Source organism: Cydia amplana, chromosome 4 (assembly GCF_948474715.1).
Source record: "Cydia amplana chromosome 4, ilCydAmpl1.1, whole genome shotgun sequence".
Classification (NCBI taxonomy): Eukaryota; Metazoa; Arthropoda; class Insecta; order Lepidoptera; family Tortricidae; genus Cydia; species Cydia amplana.
This window is the reverse complement of record NC_086072.1, coordinates 10,563,892-10,588,712: the sequence shown is the minus strand read 5'-3', so window position 1 is coordinate 10,588,712 and position 24,821 is coordinate 10,563,892. Positions and strand designations below refer to the sequence as shown.

Sequence of the window (24,821 nt, the reverse complement as noted above, 5' to 3'; positions counted from 1 at the left end):
AACTTTTAACGAGTATATATTTGGTTTCGACCAACCCTTTGGTGATTTTACTATTGAGTCTGACTGCAAATTCAAATAACTCCGTAATTGACTACAAACAACTTCTGGCTTTATACGGTTAGAATACTGGGATTTGTATTAGGCTACCTGCAAGGGTTTGAATTTGCCCTGAAGCACAAAACACAACTCTAAAATATGCAGGTTCATGTTATCTGGTAAATAGGTTGGCTTTATGCTTAAAACGTACTCTCGAACAGAAAGCAGCTAATGATTACATTGAGTTATAACCCGGCTACAGTGCAACTAATGGGATGTTAATATGGGAGTTGTTTGTACCGATTTAGATGGATAGCATATATATCTGTCAACCCCCCAACCCCTGCTGTACATTATGATAAAATTTGAACAGGTAATTTATACCTACACATTCTTAATTGCCCATACAAAAAAAATTGTGCCGTAGCCTGTAGGCTACGGAGTAGCGCTCGTAAAATAGCTTATCACCTTATCAGCAGCTGAATCAAACAAATTTTAAGGTAAAAAGTGTGCTTACAGTACAACGTACACATTTTCTAACCCCCAAGCGAGCAAAAGTACCTAAGTAGCTACTTCGATCGATCAAATATAATTAGAATTTTGAAGGCGTTCGAATGTTAGGTACTAAGTGTTCATAATCATAGCATTCAGACTTAACTGTATTTCAGCATGTATCTTTAACTGCTTGATTAAAGCCACGTAAGTGAAATCGTGAAAATTGTTCGAAGTTGCGCATTGTGTCGCTGTGGGAGACTCAATCCGGATTGTAGAGAAGAATGCGTGAAGTATGTATTTAGGTATTTTATGGTTATCACGTTGCTAACGTGTTTTTTGTTGCAGGGCGCCAGGCGCTCGCAGCACGATGATGGACTGCCTGTGCCCCGCGCCGCGCACGCTGGCCTGCCGCGTCGTGCTGCTGGATGAGCGAGAACTGCTACACGAAATACAGGTAATCATAGACATACTGTAAAAATACCCAACTATATTCTAACAGTACGGCTATGATCTACAAGTTTCATATGTAATTTCATATATAACGGTCATATCATTTTAGTTTGATCAGTCTTACACAATTCGATCTGGTAGGACCACAGTTAGCTGATATAGGTACATAAATACCAGAAAACATCCATAATTCAGAAACAAATATTAGTGATAAACACACAAATATAGCTAATTGCCCTTTCCAAGGATTCGAACCTGGGACTAATACCTAGTTTTTTAGCATTATAAAAATGGTAAGTAAACGATCTTGACATGTCTTTTCATTGAAATCGGTTTAAAAAAATAGTTGGTAACTATAGATATAACAGAAGAATAGAAATATCTATCCTTGCTATATAATTGTTATATTTTTGCTGCAACATATTTTTCAAAAGTGTTTATCAATAGAAAGACACGTCAAGGTTGTTTACGATTATTCTAATGCTAAAAAAAAATAATTTGGCCAAGCCCGAGTCATAGCTCGTGGCATTTAGTGTACCGCACGCATCGTTATATTTTACAAATTGTTTCCCTGTTTTTAGATACTTACACATATCCGACAACAACCTAGAAGATAATTTATCGCTACATAGTATAAAACAAAATCGCTTCCCGCTGTCTGTCTGTATGTATGCTTAGATCTTTTAAACTACGCAACGGATTTTGATGCGGTTTTTTAAATAGATACGAGTAGAGTTATTCAAGAGGAAGGTTTACGTATAATTTGTTAACCCGTGCAAAGGGCGGATCGCTAGTAGGAGTTATAGGAGTCAAAATGGCAAAACTACAGTGCAGCATTACATCGAAGCGCTCAGATTCGATAGGTCGAAGGACGTATTCTACGGTTCACCATTTAGCTCGGTATTCTATACTGCTTCAATTTGAATTAAATTTAGTAATTATTTTGATTTGATTTTGTTTCTAGTTCCATACATGGTATGGAAATACATAGACTTAAATATTATATAGAACTGTTAAAATGTAGAGTTCGTCTAAGCTAACAAAGTGAGAGAGTGTAAGCAAAAATGTATTTAAATGACATTTTATGGATGATTTCTTTTTGCTAAACTACGTTTAATTGATACTGAATTCAGTCCGAGTTTTGGTAATTCAGTTTTTATAATGTACTTCTAATGTAATATAAAACGCATTCATAGGTTAATATCTGGGAGACATATAAAACATATAAAAACTCAAAATTCTGCGTTTTCCCAGAGATAAAACCTAGCTAGATCGATTTTTCGCCCCCGAAAACCCCCATATAGCAAATTTCATCAAAATCATTAGAGCCGTTTCCGAGATCCCCGAAATATATAAATATACAAGAATTGCTCGTTCAAAGTCTAGACTTTGTTATCTCTATACTATACGCCTTACTAACTCTATGTCCTTTATTGTGAAAAGACAAAACACAACGACAGTGAAGAACAGAATTCTTAATTTAAAATTTTACAAATAAACTCCAATAATAATTAGGATTCTTACTGAGCACATTGAGGTAGTCATTTGGTTGGAAAGCCCGTTCGAAATTTAAACTTATTAGCATTTTAACAAGGTTGTATTTTGTAGATCTTTTTCTCACTCATACTTATATTAGACTATTCTGAAAAAAAAAATATCCCACAAAAATAGGCAAGGAGAAGTAAACTTTGTGTCAAGCACATAAGTCATAAATTGTAAATGCCAAAGTTAGAAGTAAGGATCTTTCTCGCTAAAACTACTTCTTTATATGAAATGACCAGTGTTAGCTAGTAACCTTAACCCTAAGCAACCAAAGATCAGGCTGCAGTTGAAAAAGTAATAAAGATAAAGTTAAGGTGATAATTTTCCCGCCGTCCTCATGGTTGGTTTAGTTGGGTATTGACTGGTCAGCTGCCTGTTAGCTATAGTTTGCGCGTAAATCGCCAGGACAGAGGTGAAATTTTTTTGTATGAAAACTTGCAACTTTAAATGCATTTTTTAGCGAAACCACTGCACTCTAAAATGAAGTCAAAATCAGTCCACCGGCTCAATTTTTTGCAAGCTTTCTAATGGTACCCGACACGATTCTTACAAATAAAAAATATTTTCAGCTGACCCCTTTCAACCCCCAAATTTTCCCCTAAAATAATAAGTAAGCGGTTTCGACTTATTAATAATGTCAGTGATGGTAATTGCTATAACTGTTCCAAATTTCAGCTATCTACGTCAAACGGTTTTTGAGAAAAACACATTTAACTGATTTGCAAGACCGATATGATCCCATAAGTGTACCGCGAACAAAGTTTGTGCGGTACACTAAAAACGACGTATAGCTACTGGAAGCCCGACTCTGATTTTAATTTCTTGTTCTGAAACAATTGTTATGGTTTTCCTGTCAATCATGACATTTCTGGACAAGGAATTAACACTTTTTAGACAAGAAATTAAAATCAGAACCGGGCCCCTAAGAGGCCATTAAATATTTCGCTTAAATTAATTTTATTTTATTTATTTTTATAACATTTGTTTTATTTGAATATATTCTATGGACCGGTTGGAAACTCGTTTTTACTTCATTCCTACCCTATCTTATTTAATCCAACTAAGAAATAACATTCAGTGTAGCTGTTTACGTATTGTTTCCTTCCTACAAAGCCAAACCATCAAGCTCGGGCGATAATCCTAGTGTTCCGTTACAATTGAAAACAACTTCCTTCTCTGTGATGACTTCGATTACCGCCCCTAGCTTCCTAGTAGGAACGTCGAAATTGGCCGGGTATTATTTCGAAATTCAACCTTTGCCACCTCGTCCCGGCGGACACTGGCGGTATTTTCAATTTCCCTTGTATGAAACAACGCGTGAATTTTTTCTCGGATTCCCTTCCCTTACTTTTGAAGTGCAGCAGCTACTCGTATTCCGAGACGAATTATTTGAAGTACACCCAGGGGCTCGAGGAAGGTCTTTTATATGCGAGGCTCGGGTCCAAGGTGCGGACGATGAATTCACTGAATCGTACGTCGACTCTATGAATATTAAATTCTATTTGGCTGGCATTGTCGCCGCGTAGTGAATGTGAGAGTGGCTGAGTCCCGCCGTGCGCCCGCCGCCGCGAGCCTCACTATCGGCCAATTATACTCTCCCAGCTGGCTCATCATCGCGCCCCGATAGCGATTATTCCTCCTACCTACTTGTTGAATGGCGTCCCATATCTAAAGCTCCCGTAACAGTTTCCACTCCCACGATGGAAACTTTGTTAAAAGTTTTTCCAAAGCTGAGATAAGTTATGGCTCCAAAAACACCCTCGTCCGCCGCGCCGAGGAATAATGGCCGCCTCTGTCGACCTCACACACAATGTCTATTATCTCCAAAACTCCGACAAACTTGGAAACATAAGAGCCACCGACTTCGAACGAATACCGACCAGTTACTCTGTCATAACCGTAAACAAAGACGGAATTTGTCCTAGAAATGCTTTTGTTTGGCATGCATGGATCCTCAACTTACACGTCAAACAAATTCCCCAGAAAATATATTGAGGCCAGACTCATCCAATTTGGGTAAAGTGAAAGCGACGAGAATGCGACATTTTATCCTAAATTGTATGGGTATTTTAGATAAATCGCCTTTCTTCCCTCAGTTTTCCATCTACGGAGGGACATTTGTCTTAAACGGATCTAACAAAAACTTTTCTCTTTTCACACATCCAATATCCAATAAAATATCGAGATTTGTTATTCACAACTCTCGGCTAGTAAGTTTGTAGATTTCATTCCAGCCTCAACCTTCTTCAAATTAATTTATTTTACTTAGTTTATTATCTAATTTCACTTACCTTATCAAACAGGTGTAACTGTATTTTTAAATGTTTTACAAAATAAGTATAAAGAGGTAATAATTTGAAATTTACCAAATCAGTGGAGCTTCATCGATACCTATAGGTTATCGTCGAATTTGAGGAATAGCGGAACGTGTAATTGGCTGCGCTTATGCTTTTATTACATTTATTACCGAAGATTACAGCCGCGGCAGACGATCGCTCTCAGCCGCGGCCGGCACCGCCCAAGAACTAGGTTATTCCAACCACATGCCGACCTCAAGTTAACGCTAATCTGAGGGCAACATGTAAAAATAGGTATGAGCATATTTGTTACTCAATGTCATAGTTTGTCTGAGGCGAGCGATTACCAGCGTTTGGTACACATTGCGAATACGTAGAAGAATATTTCAAATTTTGCGCGAGTCCAACTAGTATTAAGTAAACTAGTCATCACAGTAGACAGTATGCATGGTTGTTATGGATCTCTAAGACACACTGGTTAGTCCACAAATGCTCGCTGCTCAGTAAACGAAAGGAATTACCTCCCAGGAGACTTAAGTCCATTTGCTCTTCTTATAACAGTCGTAAATATTTCAATAAACAATTTTATTGTGATTTAGAAGTAATAACCAGATATCTGAGGCGTGGCATCACATAACAATAGGCTAGTAACTACAACTTGATTCAAGCTTTCTAATGTGAGTTAAATTTATGGAAATTTAATAAAACAGTCGCAAGGAAATGTTGAATTAATTAAAAGTAAAAGTTAATTAATTTTTTGTCATGTTTCGCCGAGTCACTTTGAGGAATAAAATATATTCCTATTTATCCTTCGTGTGACCTATAGGTACCGTGATCAAATTCATTCTTATAGCTCACAGGAGTTAGGGTTTTAATGAGAATGTAAAAGCTAACTAATTTAGATTTTGTTCATTAACTAGGTATGAATATTACGAGTAGCTATAGTTTGATTTCAGTAGCTCATTGTTAGAAGTTTTAAGTTGAAAATATAAAGTAATTGGTTGTTTAATTTTGCGTCATTATTCGCCAAGCGTTATTAGTTTTCTCTAACTTTTATAGCTTAACCTAATGGCTTAACCTGAGCTTACCTACTTGAAATTTTGCCCACACATTTTTGACTGTGAACACCTAATACGATTGTTTTTAATATTTAATTGATTAATGTATTTGTCAATAAGAGCTGGTATAATTTAATTTGTCAATCACAAATCACAATCATCGCTAGAACTGAAAGTTGAATTTTCAGTAGTCGTAATCATTCTGAAACGACTATCAATTTGAAGTAATAAGTACCTACTTATATGTAACACGGCAGTTTAATTAGCTTGTAACGTGTCTCTAAGCGTTTGAATACAAGTAAGAAAAAGGAAGCTATCAAGATGTCAGACATAAAAGCAAGGCAAATAAAGCTTTGTCGGACTTTTCTAGCAAAGCTGTTTTTATTTGACTCAAACACTAAACGGAAAGGGAAGATAAGAAATTGCGCAGCAATTTATGAAGCGAGCCTAGTGTCGGCGACAACGCGATGGCTCGCCATTGTGCTGTATTGCAGGAGCAAATTGACTCTGCAGAGTTTTACGGTCTGCTGCCTAGTGCTGCAGCTACAACTACTTGTGTTTCATTGATGCCTTCCTTTAACTTCCCTTCGCGGTCTAGTTTTTCTTTTAAATTACGGATTTTTCACCTCGCTCGTAGCGCTGGGTGCACGGGTTAAAATACGCAACAGCAATCAACATTATTTACAATGTCTACTGAGTACTATATATTACATTTTTAATGTTTATTCGTTTTGTTTTTTAAGTATTTAAATACTTTTGCCAGCATACCTGTACGTAATCAAAATATGTATTAGATTTCGTCGAGCTATTTACATGAAAACTACGTGTTTTTGTAACTATCATACCTATTAAGCTTATGTTAGAATATTTTTATGACATAATTGTAAATAGTATTATATATGATTGAGACAAATATAACAAACTGTTAGAAATAATTATATATTTAATTCCAGGAACTGTGACACTATTAAATATATTCTCTTAAAGTTTATTGTCACCACAACTCCAAATTGTAGCACATTTGACTTTACACAATTAGTAGGTATTTGCAACATTTATTAAATAAAAAATATCAAAAATGACTATCCTGAAGCACCTAAAAACTAGCCATTTATGAACTGAAGTTATCAATCACACCTACTTCATAAAGTATAAAGAAGGTGATGTACGCAATGTAATAACTAAGGTAGGTACAGGTACATACTTATTTAATATTTATGGGTTTAATGTACATACTCCTGGTAATTTATGAAAATTTGGATCTCCTTGGCCATCTTCGTGTACCTATTTATAAAATGACTAATTAATGAAGTGAAGCGAATAAAAGCATTTCATAACTTAACTGTATTGAATCCCAGCAAATTACATCTTTGTCGCTCGCATTTGCCACGTTCAACTGAGAAAATTCAGAATTTATTTTATTTTCGAATATTTATTTACCTTTCAGCTTCAGACGCTATCTTTATAATTTTGCTTTCACAATTTTCCTGACATTAGAATTGGAAACATTGAGGGTGAATTTTTATGCAAATCCAAACATTTGTACAGATGCGAAAACAAAATTAGCCCGGCTTATCTCTGCGACACAGATGCCAGCTCTAGCGCACTCGTATACTGACCGAGACTACTTACTTCTGGGAAACATATAACTAACTGGTTTAACGTTTCTCGTCATATGAGTTAAACGGATTTAATTGGTTCAATTTACTCTGATTATCTCAACTTGATTCCAGGTTGAGAAAATGTTTGTACAGGCAGGAGGTATAAAGTAATAGGTGTATGTAGCATGTAATGTATGGAGCTGGCAGTGAGCGGCAGGCGGCCGAGCGCCCGCGGGAGGTGGATCGCGTGCACCGCCGTACATACCGCCACTGCCGGCACTTTTTAAAATCGTTTGTTATTTTTCGACCCGAACGTACGTTGGGAGCAAACGCGCTCTGTTATTAAATCATTTATTATTCAACCCAACGAACTGTTTCGCAATTTTCCCACAAACTCGGAGGCTTATGTACAAGCAAATACAGCTCTTCTGCGGATACCTACTTGTGCTGCATCTGTTATTGTTGCGTTTCCATATTGTGGATGTGAAGTGAGCTCGGCTTAATTACGTATTCCGGTACGATTAGCTAGGAACTTGTCGTATATCTTATCTTTATCTTTATCTTTATCTTTATCTTTATCTTTATCTTTATAGGTACGTGACCTTATATAAAACTAAAAATTAGTGAAGTTAGTAATTAAAATTATACGTATTAATTTATCCAACATTTATTCTACTTTAATATACCTAGTGTAGCAAATTTGTTAGAAATGAAAAAAATTACAAGATTGCCACGTTTTATTCGGAAAGTATAAATAATAGACTTTATAATTTACAGTTGAAAATAAATAAGTAAACACCTTGTCCACACAAAATCATAGAGTATAAAAAAAATAAGTGCCACCGAAATCAGTTAAGTCTTTCTTGTTCCCTACTTTATAATTAACAGTTTAAGATAAATAAGTAGACACCTTGCCCACACAAAATCATAGATAATATAAAAAAATAAGTGCCACCGAAATCAGCTAATTCTTTCTTGTTCCCTACTTTATAATTAACAGTTTAAGATAAATAAGTAGTCACCTTGCCCACACAAAATCATAGATAGTATAAAAAAAAAGGTAACTGCCTCCGAAATCAGCTAAGTTTCAGAGTCAGATAATTTTTAAGATGTAGTGTGACACCGAAATCAGTCTTATGAACTAAAAGGCTATCTACCTGGCTAAGTCTTTCTCGTTCCCTAATGGTACCAGTAAGGAACAGGCTGCGAGCAATAAGAATGTAAGAATAATTAAATTTTTATAAAATGCACACAGGAAACTGTTGAATGGTTTAGCGTTCGCTTTAAATTGTAAATTTTGTTGAATTCGTTAAAAGGATGGACACTTCCCTTAAGTTGTGGGGTAGAGCTGCGAACCGACCACGTTCAGTTCAGACTGATGTCGGGAATAGGCTTAGGCCAATGGTGCGCTGCCCATGCTCAGGCTGATGTCTGAATCGCTGGACGAACTATGTCAGGTAACGTGGCGTGCGCCTTGTGGTGTGGCTAGCTCTCCAGCTATTGGTTCGTGTCCACAAAGGCAATGGTAAAATGTTCCCGAAAAAGAAAACTGCGGACGAAGAGAAAGGCCACGCTAAAATAAAGAAATGCAAACAAATAATAAAATAAAAGATTCGAACACTTACCCGCGACAAAAAGCGGTTTTCCCAATTGAAAAAAGGATATTCAATGAACGTTTAAAAATTGCGCTAATAATATAGGCAGAATTGACACCAACTTCATTTGGAAAATAAATGAATCTCGTGTCTGTTGTCAAACCAGACGTCGTCGGGAATTAAGTCAAAAAGAAAAAAAAGGTTTCTACCAAAGCGTATCGCTGCAGATATCCTCTGACATACACAAAAAAAAGGATTTTGTTATGAAAGATACCTCAACAACAATACCAAAAAACTAACACCCCCGAAACGAATTATGCCAGCAAATAAAAAAGTTAATTATCGTAAACTATTTTAAAATATCCTTGACGTGATAAAAACCCACGTGAGGTGAACTCACATCAGCTAGTTCATAAACTTGCGGCGAAATACGCCTGACTACGCGACACGAAACAAACCGCGGAGCGAACTTTCCGCCAGTTCCTTCCCCAATAGGGCAACGCTGAAAATTTTTCCGCCATACTATTTCACCTGGTTGAAACATAACAGCCTTCCTTTTCTCATTATAGGTGTTAGCGTTCCGTTGAAAAGCAAGAAACAAGGAATCAGCGACTTTCGCATAAATGTCTTGGAGTGCTACAAGATTCAAGGCGCGATCACTCCGACTACGGACCAACTCTGGGCCTGGAGTCTGAGAATGGGCGCTTTGTCGTGTAGTCTCTACCTCGCGTCCATACATTAAAAAATTAGGGGTATACGAAGTCGCGAGACTTACGCATGAATTTAAATATAATGCTACTTTTGGCAAATTTCTTGCCCAGGTGCGATTATCGTTCCCTACCAAAATACTGAGAGTCGTGATAACTGTTTGGTTGTAGCGTTCTGCGACGTTAGCCTGGGGCGAGTAATAGGGTGTGTAACATGGACCGGGAATATCGTAAGACCTCAAAAAATCTACGAACGCCACGCTACGGAAAACAGTCGCGTTATCACAAAGAACGTTAGATGGCGTTCCATAACGCAATATCACTTCCGACTCCAAAGCAACTTTGATAGATCTCGTATCAGCCTTCTTCAATGGTACCAACCAAACAAATTTTGTAAAAACGTCAACCATGGTTAAAATATATCGAAACCCGTGGTAGGCTATCGGAAGAGGACCAACCAAATCTATAGAAATTAAATCTAGTGGAGCATATACAGGTCTTGGATAAAGCTGGTGTCCACGCGGTTGCGTGTTAGAAATCTTGTACGCTTTACAGACTTGGCATTCCGCAAGGTATTCGCTTACATCGCGATACATATTTGGCCAATAGTATAAACTTCTCAATTTCAAATAAGTTTTCATGACTCCAGGGTGAACATTCGGGAACCCGTCGTGAATCTCAGCGATAGCCTCTCTTATTTTACCTTTAGGCAAAACCGTCCGCCAGGAATTAGACTCTAAGGGATTATCAACCGCCATCTTACGCATTAGAACACCGTCCCGTATTGCATACGCCGGAAATGTTTGTGGCGACCTTGATGTACCTGTAAACACCCTTTCGAACCAAGGGTCCGTCGTTATACTGTCACCTCGTCTGAAGGAAATCAAACCGACTTGGGGACGAGAAAGAACGTCTGGAACAACGTTTAACGCGCCTTTTCGGTGCTCGATCTCGAAATCATACTGGGATATCAGAGTAGCCCAACGAGCTAGTCGGCCGCTTGGATTGTCCAAGGTAATGAGCCATTTTAGGGCGATGTGATCCGTAATTATTTTAAACTTTATACCATCGAGATAACCGCGAAAGTGTTTAATAGATTCCAAAACCGAGAGCAGCTCCCGTTCTGACGTTGAGTAATTTCTTTCAGCTTTTGAAAGCAACCGTGAGTAATAAGCAATAGGATGCTCCTCTCCATTAATATTTTGAGCTAAAACCGAACCAAGACCCACTGAACTGGCATCACATTGCAGCACGAACGGCTTGGTAAAGTCTGGACATGCCATTACCGGGGAATCAATAAGGACCCTCTTTAATCGCTTAAAGGCTAATTCAGCCTCACCGCTCCAACTGATGGGATCTTTGCCTTTCTTTTTTCCGATAAGAGACGTTAAAGGCGCGATGATCGATGAGAAATTGTCCACAAAACGTCTGTAGTATGAACACATACCAATAAAGGCCCGTAGAGATTTTGCCGTCGTAGGCGTCGGGAAATTACTAATCGCCTCTAACTTTTTTGGATCGGTTTGGAGCCCGCGTTCATTAACAATGTACCCTAAATATCTGAGCTCCAATTTGCAAAATTCACATTTTTTTAGATTGATAGATAAACCGGCCTCTCTTAAGCGGTCGCGGACTTTGGTAATGAGGTTTAGATGACTATCAAAATCGCGAGATACTAAAATTAAGTCGTCAACGTAACCAAATACAAAGTCGTCTGATTCAGGTGAAAACTCATAGTTGACTATCATATCAGTCAGCCGTTGCATTTCTGACGCCGCATTCGTGAGTCCAAAAGGCATACGGACAAATTCAAATAAACCGCGTTGAGGTACAATGAACGCTGTACGCTCACAACTGTCCTTGTCGGCGAGCGGAATTTGCCAGAAGGCACTTCTAAGGTCAAGCGATGTGAGGTATCTGGCACCTCGTAAATTATCCAGGATGTCTTGGATTCGCGGAAGTGGATAGGAATCGCGGATAGTGACACTGTTTAACTTCCTACTATCTACACAAAATCTTACACTTCCGTCGCTTTTTGTCACCATTACAACTGGACTTGCCCACGGTGACCGAGAAGGGCGTATGACCCCCATCTCAAGCATCTTGTCAATCTCTTCATTGAGGACCTTCAGTTTGACGGGAGACAGTGGGTAATAACGCTGACGAATAGGCGGCCCAATAGTCGAGATTTTGTGGGATAACCAAGATGTACATCCCAGACCTATCTTGTCAGAAGAGATGTCTTCCAGGGTAATGATAATGGACTGGAGTTTGAATTCTTGATCGGCAGAAAGGACTCTTCTCGGATGTAAATATCGAGTATCACTAGCCTCAATGCGCCCGCTGACGGGAACGTGTGCAGGTGGCACAAAAAGCTTACCGCTTTTGTCCCCTTTAAAAAACTGTTTGATTACCGAAGTCAACCCGCACACGTCCCAAAACTCCATTCCGAGTATTAATCTCGTAGGTAAGTTCCTACCCACAAGACATCGGTGGGTGATAAGCATTTCATGGAAAAAAATTGAGAGTTCCACTCCACCAAGAATCTCGATCGGTGAATTGTCCGCGGATACCACTACTGGCATTGTACCCGTGTAATAATTTAAACCTAAACCCTTAAGAAGTGAGAGGTCGATGAGGGACCGCATAGCACCTGAGTCTAAAAGGGCTTTAACAGGAATACCAGAAATAGAAACTTCGACAAATAATCTATTATCAAGAGAGTTATTTATGACTATCGGCGATACCGAAGGATTGAGCGTGGCATCGCCATTACCTAGTTTTTTTGCGTAGGAGGGTTACAATTGGGACAATTCCGAGTCACAGCACCTGCCCGCTTGCACTGAAAGCACACCACCCCTCGAACATTTGGACACCCCCTATAGTCGTGTCCTAACATGTTACACTTAAGGCATTCTGGACTTAGGGCGTTAATTGGAGCCACCGTGGTAGCCGGAACCAGCTGTGGTTGGAATGCTTCAAAGTTTTTAGCTACCTCCAACAAGGTATCCATGTCTGCTATAATATTAGTGGCAAGACATGAGTGATATCGCTTGTGTAATCCATATTTGACGATAGTAAATAAATCGTCTTCACCGATTGGGACGCGCAATTTAGCATTAAGGTCACGGACCTGGATGACGAAATCAACAACGGTCTGAGTATCGGACTGTTTTAGTTCTCGCAGTTGACGTTCTGTTTTAAAATCAAAATCAACAATGTCGAAAGTGCGCATAAAGGCTGACTTTAGATCAACATACGAAAGCCCCGGATGGCGAATAGCCCGAAAATATTTCAGAGCGCTGCCGGAAAGTAGCTCGTGAAACCTCTGTACAACGTAGGATGGTCTAACGCCGCGCGCAATGCCTTCCTCTTCAACCCGACCGAGAAATTCGCGAACACAGTTCTCACCCGAAAAAGTGAGATTCCATTTAGTCAGCGACTCGGGTTTCCAATGGTGACTCGTATACATCGGACTCGGAACTGGCCCAGATCGCGGTGGTGGTTCCGCGAATTGACATGAGTGCATGTCACCGCTATCCATGGCTAGCACGCGTGGATTTGGGTCAAAAAATGGATTTTGAGATCTGTGTGGAGTGTCACCAATGGATCCTTCACCTTGATTCGTCATACTACTGTTCTGGCTGCGAAACTAAACGTAACAGTAAGGCCGAATGGACGGACTCCCTCCCCTTTTCAAAACAAAACAATAATAATGATATCGAATGACGAAAGTTTATTTTAATTATTTTTGAGTTCGGGCGCCAATTTGTAGCAAATTTGTTAGAAATGAAAAAAATTACAAGATTGCCACGTTTTATTCGGAAAGTATAAATAATAGACTTTATAATTTACAGTTGAAAATAAATAAGTAAACACCTTGTCCACACAAAATCATAGAGTATAAAAAAAATAAGTGCCACCGAAATCAGTTAAGTCTTTCTTGTTCCCTACTTTATAATTAACAGTTTAAGATAAATAAGTAGACACCTTGCCCACACAAAATCATAGATAATATAAAAAAATAAGTGCCACCGAAATCAGCTAATTCTTTCTTGTTCCCTACTTTATAATTAACAGTTTAAGATAAATAAGTAGTCACCTTGCCCACACAAAATCATAGATAGTATAAAAAAAAAGGTAACTGCCTCCGAAATCAGCTAAGTTTCAGAGTCAGATAATTTTTAAGATGTAGTGTGACACCGAAATCAGTCTTATGAACTAAAAGGCTATCTACCTGGCTAAGTCTTTCTCGTTCCCTAATGGTACCAGTAAGGAACAGGCTGCGAGCAATAAGAATGTAAGAATAATTAAATTTTTATAAAATGCACACAGGAAACTGTTGAATGGTTTAGCGTTCGCTTTAAATTGTAAATTTTGTTGAATTCGTTAAAAGGATGGACACTTCCCTTAAGTTGTGGGGTAGAGCTGCGAACCGACCACGTTCAGTTCAGACTGATGTCGGGAATAGGCTTAGGCCAATGGTGCGCTGCCCATGCTCAGGCTGATGTCTGAATCGCTGGACGAACTATGTCAGGTAACGTGGCGTGCGCCTTGTGGTGTGGCTAGCTCTCCAGCTATTGGTTCGTGTCCACAAAGGCAATGGTAAAATGTTCCCGAAAAAGAAAACTGCGGACGAAGAGAAAGGCCACGCTAAAATAAAGAAATGCAAACAAATAATAAAATAAAAGATTCGAACACTTACCCGCGACAAAAAGCGGTTTTCCCAATTGCAAAAAGGATATTCAATGAACGTTTAAAAATTGCGCTAATAATATAGGCAGAATTGACACCAACTTCATTTGGAAAATAAATGAATCTCGTGTCTGTTGTCAAACCAGACGTCGTCGGGAATTAAGTCAAAAAGAAAAAAAAGGTTTCTACCAAAGCGTATCGCTGCACTAGTTTATGATTTCTCCATCCATTTTTTTTCCATCTGTTTCTCACCCAACTTGCAAAATACCCATGTAACAAATAAAAATAAAACTAACATGAATGCCTTTACTTAATTATTATTATTAATACATTTAGTAACTTACCTACCTATTTTAGGAGGAGCCTTAACGTAACTGCCAGGTATCGGTTGAGCACAAATATCTTCCATATCATTTTCCCACATCAGGTCATCGCCCTGATCTTTCAAAAAGCACGAACATTAATTTTAGAAGAAACAAAAGGCAGTTAGTAATTTCGCGGTTCGTTTTTTATAGTAATTCTAGAGTAGTTATCGCGTCATGGGCACAGCTCGCCGAGCATTCCAACTGGTTTGTTGGCGAGCGAGTCGAACTCTTAGATGAACCAATGTAACTTGGCACTGAGAACCGTAACGTTAATATGCAATCAAAAAGGGCTCTTGTACTGGATGTCCTAAGCATTACCTTTACTTGATTGGAATGAGACAGTTGCGCGCGCACGCATGCACGCGAGCGCGCGCGTGAGACCAGCCCGCTCATTATAGTGGATATCACTACTGGTCTTACTGGTCCAGCCAATGGCATCGCGTGCGAATTACCCTAATTGTGGAAAGCCAGGCTTCGGAAATGCAAATTGGAGATAGTTACGTGCCGATACCGTGGGATATTAATATTCGGCTCTCGTGCGTCTTCGCTTTCTAATGTCTAACAAAATCAATGAGGTTTTGAACAACATTTTTTAATGCAAATTGAAATTAGTCTAGTCGTAGCAGTAGTCCCATTTGACATCAGTTGCTCAGAATACTCTGTGATCGGAAACCCTTGAACATCTCTATTGAAAAGTTTATCAGCATAGGATATCTTGACAATAATTAATATGTTGCGATAATGATACCTACATATTAGGAGGATTATTTGACTTGTAGATTATAGTGAATCAATTCAAGTTTCTTCTACGTTTTCAGTCATATCCCTGAAATTTTACCCTTGCCTAAATATGACTGTACTTTAAGAAATGATTAAAATGTGGAATAAAAACCCCCATAAACGGTATTTTTTATACTAAGTAATAACGTAAGTTTTTATGTGGTTTTTATACTAGCTAATGTCTCCCATAAGCTAGTATTCAAGACAGGAGCTTCATATGTAAGCAGTTCTAGCGCAGTGCGAAAGAATAGGGAGATAAAAGTAGTTCACCGTTATCATATTTTATTATTAGATCCTGAAAGTTACATAACTTAGCAGTAATGAAACACAGAAAAGCCAGAGTTAACCCAAGAGTAACGAAGATTCCGTTCCAGACGTTTAAATTTATGACTTCAAACGTAAAGTTATTTGAAGAAACAACAGGGAAATGGAATTGCGAACAGTTAGTAGGTATTCAGTTGAGAGAACAGTCCCGCGACTTTTGTACCGCCCCGAGCTGATATAAATCTCTTGTTAGAAAATTACCCAAGAACAAACGACTCTTCTAGTACCCCATTACTCGGCTTTAATTTAAAACCGTTTAGTTATCATGATATTCGTATTAATAATGTTCACAATTATTCATATGTTTACGTTCTTGAAAGAAAATAAATATCGTTTTAGGCTCACCTCACTTTAGAAGAGGACTTACCGTAAAAGTATAAACTGTGACGCGGTGAGCAAAGTTATGTTAAAGGGCAAATAAATAAATAAATAAATATTAAATAAATATTATAGGACATTATTACACAAATTGACTATTGAAAGTTTTATACTTTAACGCGACTCGTATTCTCTAATTTTATTATTACTGTTAAAACTAACACTTACCAGTATCACTGTAAAAAAATGTACGTACTGAATAGTACCTATACAATGTCATGAAGTTAATGATAAAAAAAAATCGTTCGAGTTAGATACCTAACCTAATTTCATGTCATGACTCATGAATTACGAGTACAATATGAGATAATATGGTAGGTCAAATGAGCTTCTTTTATTAAAGTGTCAAACCGTTTCATCGTCAATGTAAACTGCATTTACAGTAAAGTTTACATTCCAATCCCCTATATCTGTCAACTCTGTTTACAGCTTTACCTATTTGATTCGTTTTAACTCTGTTTTAAAGACTTCCGTGATATAGTGTTGTTTTTATTACAGGATAACAGTACGGGGCAAGCACTCTTGGACGTGGTTTTACGGCATCTAGACCTGCTGGAAACAGCCTACTTTGGGCTGCGATACGTTGACCAGGACAATCAAACTGTAAGTTTAAAGCATAAAGTATCTTTCAATATTGCACTGCTGATATTCATGATCATCTTGTTGATAATAAAACTGAATAAAAAAACTACATATTTTAAAATTAACAAGACCGTAGGTATAAGAAAAAGCGATGAAGATTCACCTGTAAAAGCAACAGTGAGAAGTTGTGAAATAAACACTTGTTATTTGGTATCTACTTGTTGAAAGTGGTCATCGCACCAATATTCAGGCATGCCAAGAGGATATCGAAATGTCTAATCATATAAAGCAAAAGCTTTTTTTATATATATTTTATAACAAAATCAACAACGCAACACAACATAACAAAATCGGCGTAAACTAACGCATTGTGTTGTGCACAGCACTGGTTGGACGCCGGAAAGCGCCTGCGTCGGCAGCTGCGTGGGTCCGACCCGCACACCTTCTACTTCGGAGTCAAGTTCTACGCCGCTGACCCTTGCAAACTACTGGAGGAAATCACGAGGTATCACGAGATCTTTTGATATCACCATATATGATTAATCCCATCTTTGTCTAGTAGACAATTCTGTAATACGCTCGCAGATATTCATTAATGCTCGTACATTTTCGATCAATTTTATTTTGGTGGTCTTTACTTATTAGGTATGTATGTACACCTACACTAAACATGGTTTTAAAATAAACTTGATATAGGTATACGTCAGCCCTTTCAACTCAATCGTCAGCCTTTAATCTGACAATAAATGATTACTTACTTACTTACTTAACTTTCCCGACCATAGTCTCGTTAAGTTAAACCCCAAAAGCCTTACAGAACATAATATAAGATATTTTTTTCAATGTTCACTTTTAGCTGCTAGTTCAAAAGTTTCATATTATTTAATTGCATAAATAAAATACTTTTGTACGTTTTTAATTAATCAACAAGAACGCAAAGGCTTCATAACAAAATTATGGCATAATGGAATACCTAAATTTAAGCATTTTTGACGTAGATGGCTTAGCGCGTAAAGTTACAACATTTTAATTAAAAATTCTACATTGTTCTCATTCGTTTACGATTATTTTATGTTTGCATAATAAAAATATATGTTTTGTTTTCGTGTACTTAACTGTAAGCGTCGATGTAAATAAACCAGTTTGCAGAGTCGTCTTGTACCACTGACCTTATCCCGTATAGTGCGTATATATTTCGGTTATTATAAAACGGCCGGCCGAAACCGCTAACTGTGCTTTTGAATAATAAATTATTGGAGTACCTACATTAATATTTAATGCGGTAGCTGTATTTATTTTACCTTTCGTAGCTCTTCCCATTTATGTGTCAATAAAATGTACCTACACACACACACACACACATTTACCTACTTACACTGTTACGGGTTTATAATGTACTTTAATAGAATGCACGAACATTTTTATTTACTAAGTATGTCTAAACAAGTAAACAATTAAACGAGAGTCTTAAATCACATTATGTCACATCATGTGTGTGTCACATGGTTACATAAAAACAATTAAATTCTTATTCTGTCTTAAACACCAGAAAATACTTATAACGAGATTTTACAAATGCCAATTTACCTAACATAAACGTACGTCGAATTATTCGTACGCTGATAATATGTGGCAGCCCGGCTGGGATCGAAACTATAAAAGACATCTGCGCTTCACGCTACTCAGCACTTTGCCATCACCTCGGACCCTCGGTTATTATTAAAACTATATACATACTACGTGTTATTCTGAAAGGTCACTAGTATCACTACATGTATGTTACTATGAACTCTGTCCTTAGGGACAGCTTTTATTTTGTCTAAATGTTAGTAGTTGATGGCTTTAAAACAAACTTTGTTTTACTAGACTTCAATCAGGTAATTAATTATAAGCAAAAACAATATTATGCCTGGTTATACAAAATAGCCTACAAGTTAAAAGTAGCGGCTCTTTTTTAAAATGTGTCATTTTATGCGAGAGTTTTCATTGAAAACATACATACTTACAAAGACTCGTAATCAAGGCTGCTTAACTCTCGGACCATTAACTCTATCGGTAGGACAACCAAATGTAAGCAGACATTGAGTAGTGTGACATGGACTCACTGAATCCATAAACCAAACAGAGCCAGATAGATAGCGCACACGAAAGAGGGATCGCTCCCACGTCCACATGCGTAGCTCTGCTTAGGAATTACGTCATAGGAAAACCACGCATGACAACCGTTCCACTTCGCAACAACCATTGAGCCACATGTGCTCCTGACAAAAATAAATATTAACTAAAAATGTGCGAAAATTCTGTAGAAATTCATTCAAAAAAACATCTTAAGTACTTAATCACGCAACAACAATCTTTTGCAAGTAACTAAAATAAAATTTGAAGTAGTATCAATTTTGATGAGTGATTATTTCTATTGTGGACATTGTGGTCCACTAATTCAGAAATAAAATTCCTTACGATTTGTTTTAAATATACCTACGCATCCGGATGTAAATAATAAGATAACACTAAACTGTTTTTAACAACGGCAGCAAACATCTAATTTATATGTAAAACTTAATAAGTAAGTCGAGTTTAAGTGCACACATGAAACACTAAAGTGCCACCTACTTTAACAGCCGTAGTTTTATTGGTAACTGCAAAATTTTATGACATAAACTACAATGCGGGTGCGCAATAACTTGTGAGCCTCGTAAACCCCCGCACAACAATGGCTTAATAGAAACGCTAAATAAAAAAACTCTTCTAATTGAATTCTATAATAATGCATAAAACGGAGTTTCCATTTTAATTTGTCGTTAGAACGTGGACTGTTAATTTCTTTTTCTCATTTGTATTTTTTAAGGTAGGGTTCTAATTTTTGGTTTCCCTTTTACCTCGAAAGTTTTACTCTCAACAATGGCACAATTGAAGGCAGTTAAGTGGAATATTTGAAAGTATTCATTATACTTTATTTCGACGTAGGCTTGCTACGGGAATTGAAATGTTTTATTAAAATTTCGTTATTACGACGTCCGCCGCCTCCTGTTACGGCGGCGCTGCACGAGGAAACATCTTCCTGTAGATGCTTTAGATAAGAGCCACATTTAAAGCTCGGGCATTTTTACAGTAATGCTCTTTTAATATTTAATCTCGCATTAAGGGCTGTATTCCCTTAGATCTTTTTTTACTAAGCGCAATACCAGAAGGAGAAAAATGAGTTACAAATTAATTTTATTCCTCATTTAATTATCTCGAGGCAACTTTAACAAGCATTCCAAGCGTAACTTTCTATGCAGTTTTCTTTGAGAAAAATCTTATTTAATTTTCTTATTCATTTATAAATGGCAACCGTAGTACCTATATTTACTGGACTGCCGAAGACGGAAGGGTGACCATTTCGTATTATGCATTATGTGTGCTCTCTCTAGCTTTGATGTGCCCTATTAAGTTCTAAAAGTGACAATAGGTTACAATTAAGTGTAATATTTGTGTTCGGCTAAAAGGTCCTGGTATAAGTAGTATTAGTATGTCATATCAAATAAATACAAGTACAAGTATGTGTGTGTATGTTGTGCAGGTACCAGTTGTTCCTGCAAGTGAAGCAAGACGTGCTCCGCGGCCGGCTGCCCGTCAACTTCGACCTCGCGGCCGAGCTGGCAGCCTTCGTGCTACAATGTGAGTACAGTTATATTTATATCACTTATCATCCAATACCCTAGGTAATTATAAAATAAATGTTCTGACCAGGGGGACTAGCCAAGTGACAATGGTTAAACAAAGAACTTCCATCGAAACGTTAATGGCAAGTGACTGTTAGTTCGTATTTATCACCCCGATACATACAAGAATGTTAAACGATTGGCTACGGTCCTTGGGCCTGTACCTATTATGTTTAAAACTAAAACGAAGAAATGTTTTTTAAATTGGGAAATTAAGTTTGTTATCTCTTGTTATATCCCAAATACACGGCGCGAGAACTTGCATACAATACACGCGAACGTCCAAATACGTAATGTAGCTGTACGTGTACGGCAGTGTACTAAAATCGCATGCACGTTCTTGATCCATCTAAATGGGGCTTTACAATTGCAATAACAAAATTTGTCAGTAAGCTGGTTGTAACTTCTCACAAAATTATTGTATGATGTTCACCATATCGTTAGCTGTTAATTAAAAAAGTTGAATTACTAATCACACTTACCCGATTCATTTCATATGTACTTTTCAATGACCCAATTGGCATTGTTACGTAATTTAACTCGAGTAGAAAGTATGTACTTACGAGATACACAAAACAAGATAGGAAACAACATTCAATTTTGCAATAACGTCAGAAACGGAAGCGAAAACACTGTTATTGACCAAACTCGAAACTCTGCACGGCACATTCCCAACAATATCCATTTGTTCTTCACACAGAATAAGTAAAGCGTTGTTTCTCCTTTGAGACCAATAAGCGAAATGGACTAAAGTCATAATCCTAGTACCTACTCAAGGCGTGTAAAAATCCTGGTGCGAATTAGAGTTCCCTGGGCGCGAGTAGTAGCCGTATAAAGACGTGGGCCGTGCTTGGGTTACAAAGCGCGGTCGGTCAGTACCTAACATGCCAATTCTTCAATACAAATTTGTAAAATCTTAATAAAATTTAATAGTTTTTGTATGGAATCCTGTAATTTTTGCTACTATACTTGCGCTTAGCCAAATTGAATTGGTTTTACTTTTAGGGAGATAGGTACAACTAGTGAATTAGTGATGTAACGTTCCCGGGAGATACACTCGGAGTAGGTACATATTAGAGAATTTAAATGCTAATATTTTTGTACAGAAGCATTAATTATCATTGAGTTAATTCTAAAATAAATGGCATGTTTTCAAGAAAAACAAACGGAAATTCCATATACAATATATATTAATGCGGATCGAAAAATACCTTATTGATATTTTTGGCGAGGCTTTGGTTTAGCGCGTAACAGTTTCATTAAAAAGTCTACATTGTTCTCATTTCTAATTCATATACGATTATTAGCTGTTGCCCGCGACTTCGTACGCGTGGAGTTGTATATTGGTGGTTATATATTCTACATTAGCTTAGAACATTATGCAGCAAGAGTTAATCATTTCTTAATTATTAATATTATACAACGCATGAGACTTGTCTTTCACAACCTACGAAGTTTCAAAGCCCTAACTGAATAAAATTGTCCTCGATGTAATCCCTCTAAACCCCCTTAGAAGATTTACATGTCCTCTATTTAATAAAACCTACTACCTAACTACCTATTTACGAAGTTTGAAGTTCCTAGCTTTAAATAAAATTTGAACCCTATACAAACTTTCAAACCCTTTTTAACCATTTTAGGGGATGAATTTTTTAAAAGCTGAAATTATTTTTCTTGTATTCTAATAAAAAAAATATGCCTTTATACAACGATTCTAGTCCCGCACTCAAAAAAATGTTTGGCCTCCTCTGAAATTACTTTTCTTCTCTTTTGATAAAATACATTTTTACGAAGTTTCAAGTATGTAGCTTTAAATAAAATTTAAACCCTATACAAACTTTCAACCCCCTTTCGACCCTTTAATTAAGAGATGAATTTTTATAAACGCTGAAATTACTTTTCTCGTATTTTAATAATATACCATTTTACAAAGATTCAAGCCTCGCACTCACAAAAATGTTTGATCTCCATACTAAATTTTAACCCTTTTTCACCACCTTGAGGGATGAATTTTCGAAAACACTAAATAAGTTTTCTTCGCTTTTAATAAAATACCTTGTTACGAAGTCTCGAGTTCCTAGCTTAAAATATAATTTGAACCCCATACAATCTTTCAACCCCTTTTAACCCTTTTAAAGGATGAATTTTTAAAAACGCTGAAATTAGTTTATTGCCCGTTTAAAATAATACCTTTTTACGAAGATTCAAGTTCCTAGCTTAAAATAAAATTTGAACCCCATACAAACTTACAACCCCTTTTTAACCCTGTTAGGGGATGAATTTTACAAAACACTGAAATAACTTTTCCTGTCTTCTAATAATATCCCCAAATAGAAAGATTCAAGTCGCGCGTTCGAAAAAATGTTTGATATCCATACAAACTTTCAACCCCTTTTTCACCACCTTAGGGGTAGAATTTTCAAAAACGCTGAAATTAGTTTTCTTGTATCTTAATTTAATACCTTTTTGCAAAGTTTCAAGTTCCTAGCTTAAAATAAAATTTGCACCCTAAGACGAACTTTCATCCCCTTTTTAACCCCCTTAGGGATTGAATTTCCAAAAACGTTGCTATTACTTTTTTTTGTAATCGGCTATTATGCCTTTCTAAGAAGTTTCAAAGCATTTGTAATGGATTCAAACTTTCAAACCCTTTTTAACCCTGTTAGGGGATGAATTTTTCAAAACGCTGAAATTACTTTTCCTGTATTTTAATAATATCCCGAAATACAAAGATTCAAGTCCCGCGTTCGAAAAAATGTTTGATATCCATACAAAACTTTCAACCCCTTTTTCACCACCTTAGGGGATGAATATTCAAAAACGCTGAAATTAGTTTTCTTGTATTTTAATAACATATATTTTTACGAAGTTTCAAGTTCCTAGCTTAAAATAAAATTTGAACTCCATACAAACTTTCAACCCCTTTTTAACCCTGTTAGGGGATGAATTTTACAAAACCCTGAAATAACTTTTCCTGTCTTCTAATAATATCCCCAAATACAAAGATTCAAGTCCCGCATTTTCAAAAATATTTGATCTCCGTACAAATTTTCAACCCCTTTTTTACCACCTTGGGGGATGAATTTTTAAAAACGCTGAAATTAGTTTTCATGTTTTTTAATTTAATACCTTTTTACGAAGTTTCAAGGTCCTAGCTTAAAATAAAATTTGCACCCCAGGACAAAGTTTCATCCCCTTTTTTACTCCCTTAGGGGTTGAATTACCTAAAACGTCTCAATTACTTTTTTTTGTCATCGGCTATTATGCCTTTCTAAAAAGTTTCAAAGCATTTGTAATGGATTCAAACTTTCAACCCCTTTTTAACCCTGTTAGGGGATGAATTTTCAAAAACGCTGAAATTACTTTTCCCGTCTTATAATAATATCCCTATATACAAAGTTTCAAGTCCAACACTCACAAAAATATTTGATCTCCATACAAATTTTCAACCCCTTTTTCACCACCTTGGGGGATGAATATTCGAAAACGCAGAAATTAGTTTTCTTGTTTTTTAATATAGTACATTTTTACAATGTTTCAAACTCCTAGCTTAAAATAAAACTTGCACCCCATACAACCTTTCATCCCCTTTTTAACCCCCTTAGGGGTTGAATTTTTCAAAATCGCTTCTTATCTCTTGTACACTTTATAAATTCAACCTAGTGTGCAAATTTCAACTTTCTAGCTTTTGTAGTTTCGGCTCTGCGTTGATGAATCAGTCAGTCAGTCAGGACACTTGCATTTATATATATAGATAGATTGTATGTTTGTATAAAAACCTGTTGTCAAACAGGTTTAAAAAAATACCATACTTTAACCATATAACTTAAAAAACATTCTACGTAGGTATGTAGATCAAACTGATCAAAGAATTGAATTTCAGACCCATTTTCTATCTTGTCACAGTGACTACTTAACTCTCCTCAAAAAAAAATCCTATCATTTCTGAATTCGTACTGCTCCCATAATATTTTTGATACGTCGAGAATAATCCAGAACCTGATAACAGTGATAACCCTTATTCCAAGCCCCAGTGTCGACACCCGTCGTTTACCATTTCACGTAAAAGCACAACTATTTTATTAACCTGATTGTGCAGCTCTCACTGTAAGTGGAAAACTACTCCATTTGCTTTGAGAAATGTGATCTATTGTTGTGGATTTTACGTGCACCGCTCAGGGAGGAGTTAGCAGATTAATCGTGATTTATACT

General features: G+C 37.0%; 2 protein-coding genes across 3 annotated transcripts in view; both read left to right on the top strand.

The window, feature by feature from the left end:
- LOC134663259 (potential E3 ubiquitin-protein ligase ariadne-2) overlaps nt 1-24,821 on the top strand; it is a 295,209-nt gene that overhangs the window by 188,064 nt on the left and 82,324 nt on the right. The window lies entirely within an intron of this gene.
- Nucleotides 1-24,821, top strand: part of LOC134663252 (band 4.1-like protein 4) — a 74,209-nt gene that overhangs the window by 17,483 nt on the left and 31,905 nt on the right. For both annotated transcript variants that reach the window (XM_063519655.1, XM_063519656.1), the window contains exons 2-5: nt 877-985; nt 16,822-16,926; nt 17,289-17,410; nt 20,468-20,565. In XM_063519655.1, coding sequence (XP_063375725.1) covers nt 899-985; nt 16,822-16,926; nt 17,289-17,410; nt 20,468-20,565 — 412 coding nt within the window. In that variant the 5' untranslated portion in view covers nt 877-898. The remainder of the gene's footprint in view (nt 1-876; nt 986-16,821; nt 16,927-17,288; nt 17,411-20,467; nt 20,566-24,821) is intronic.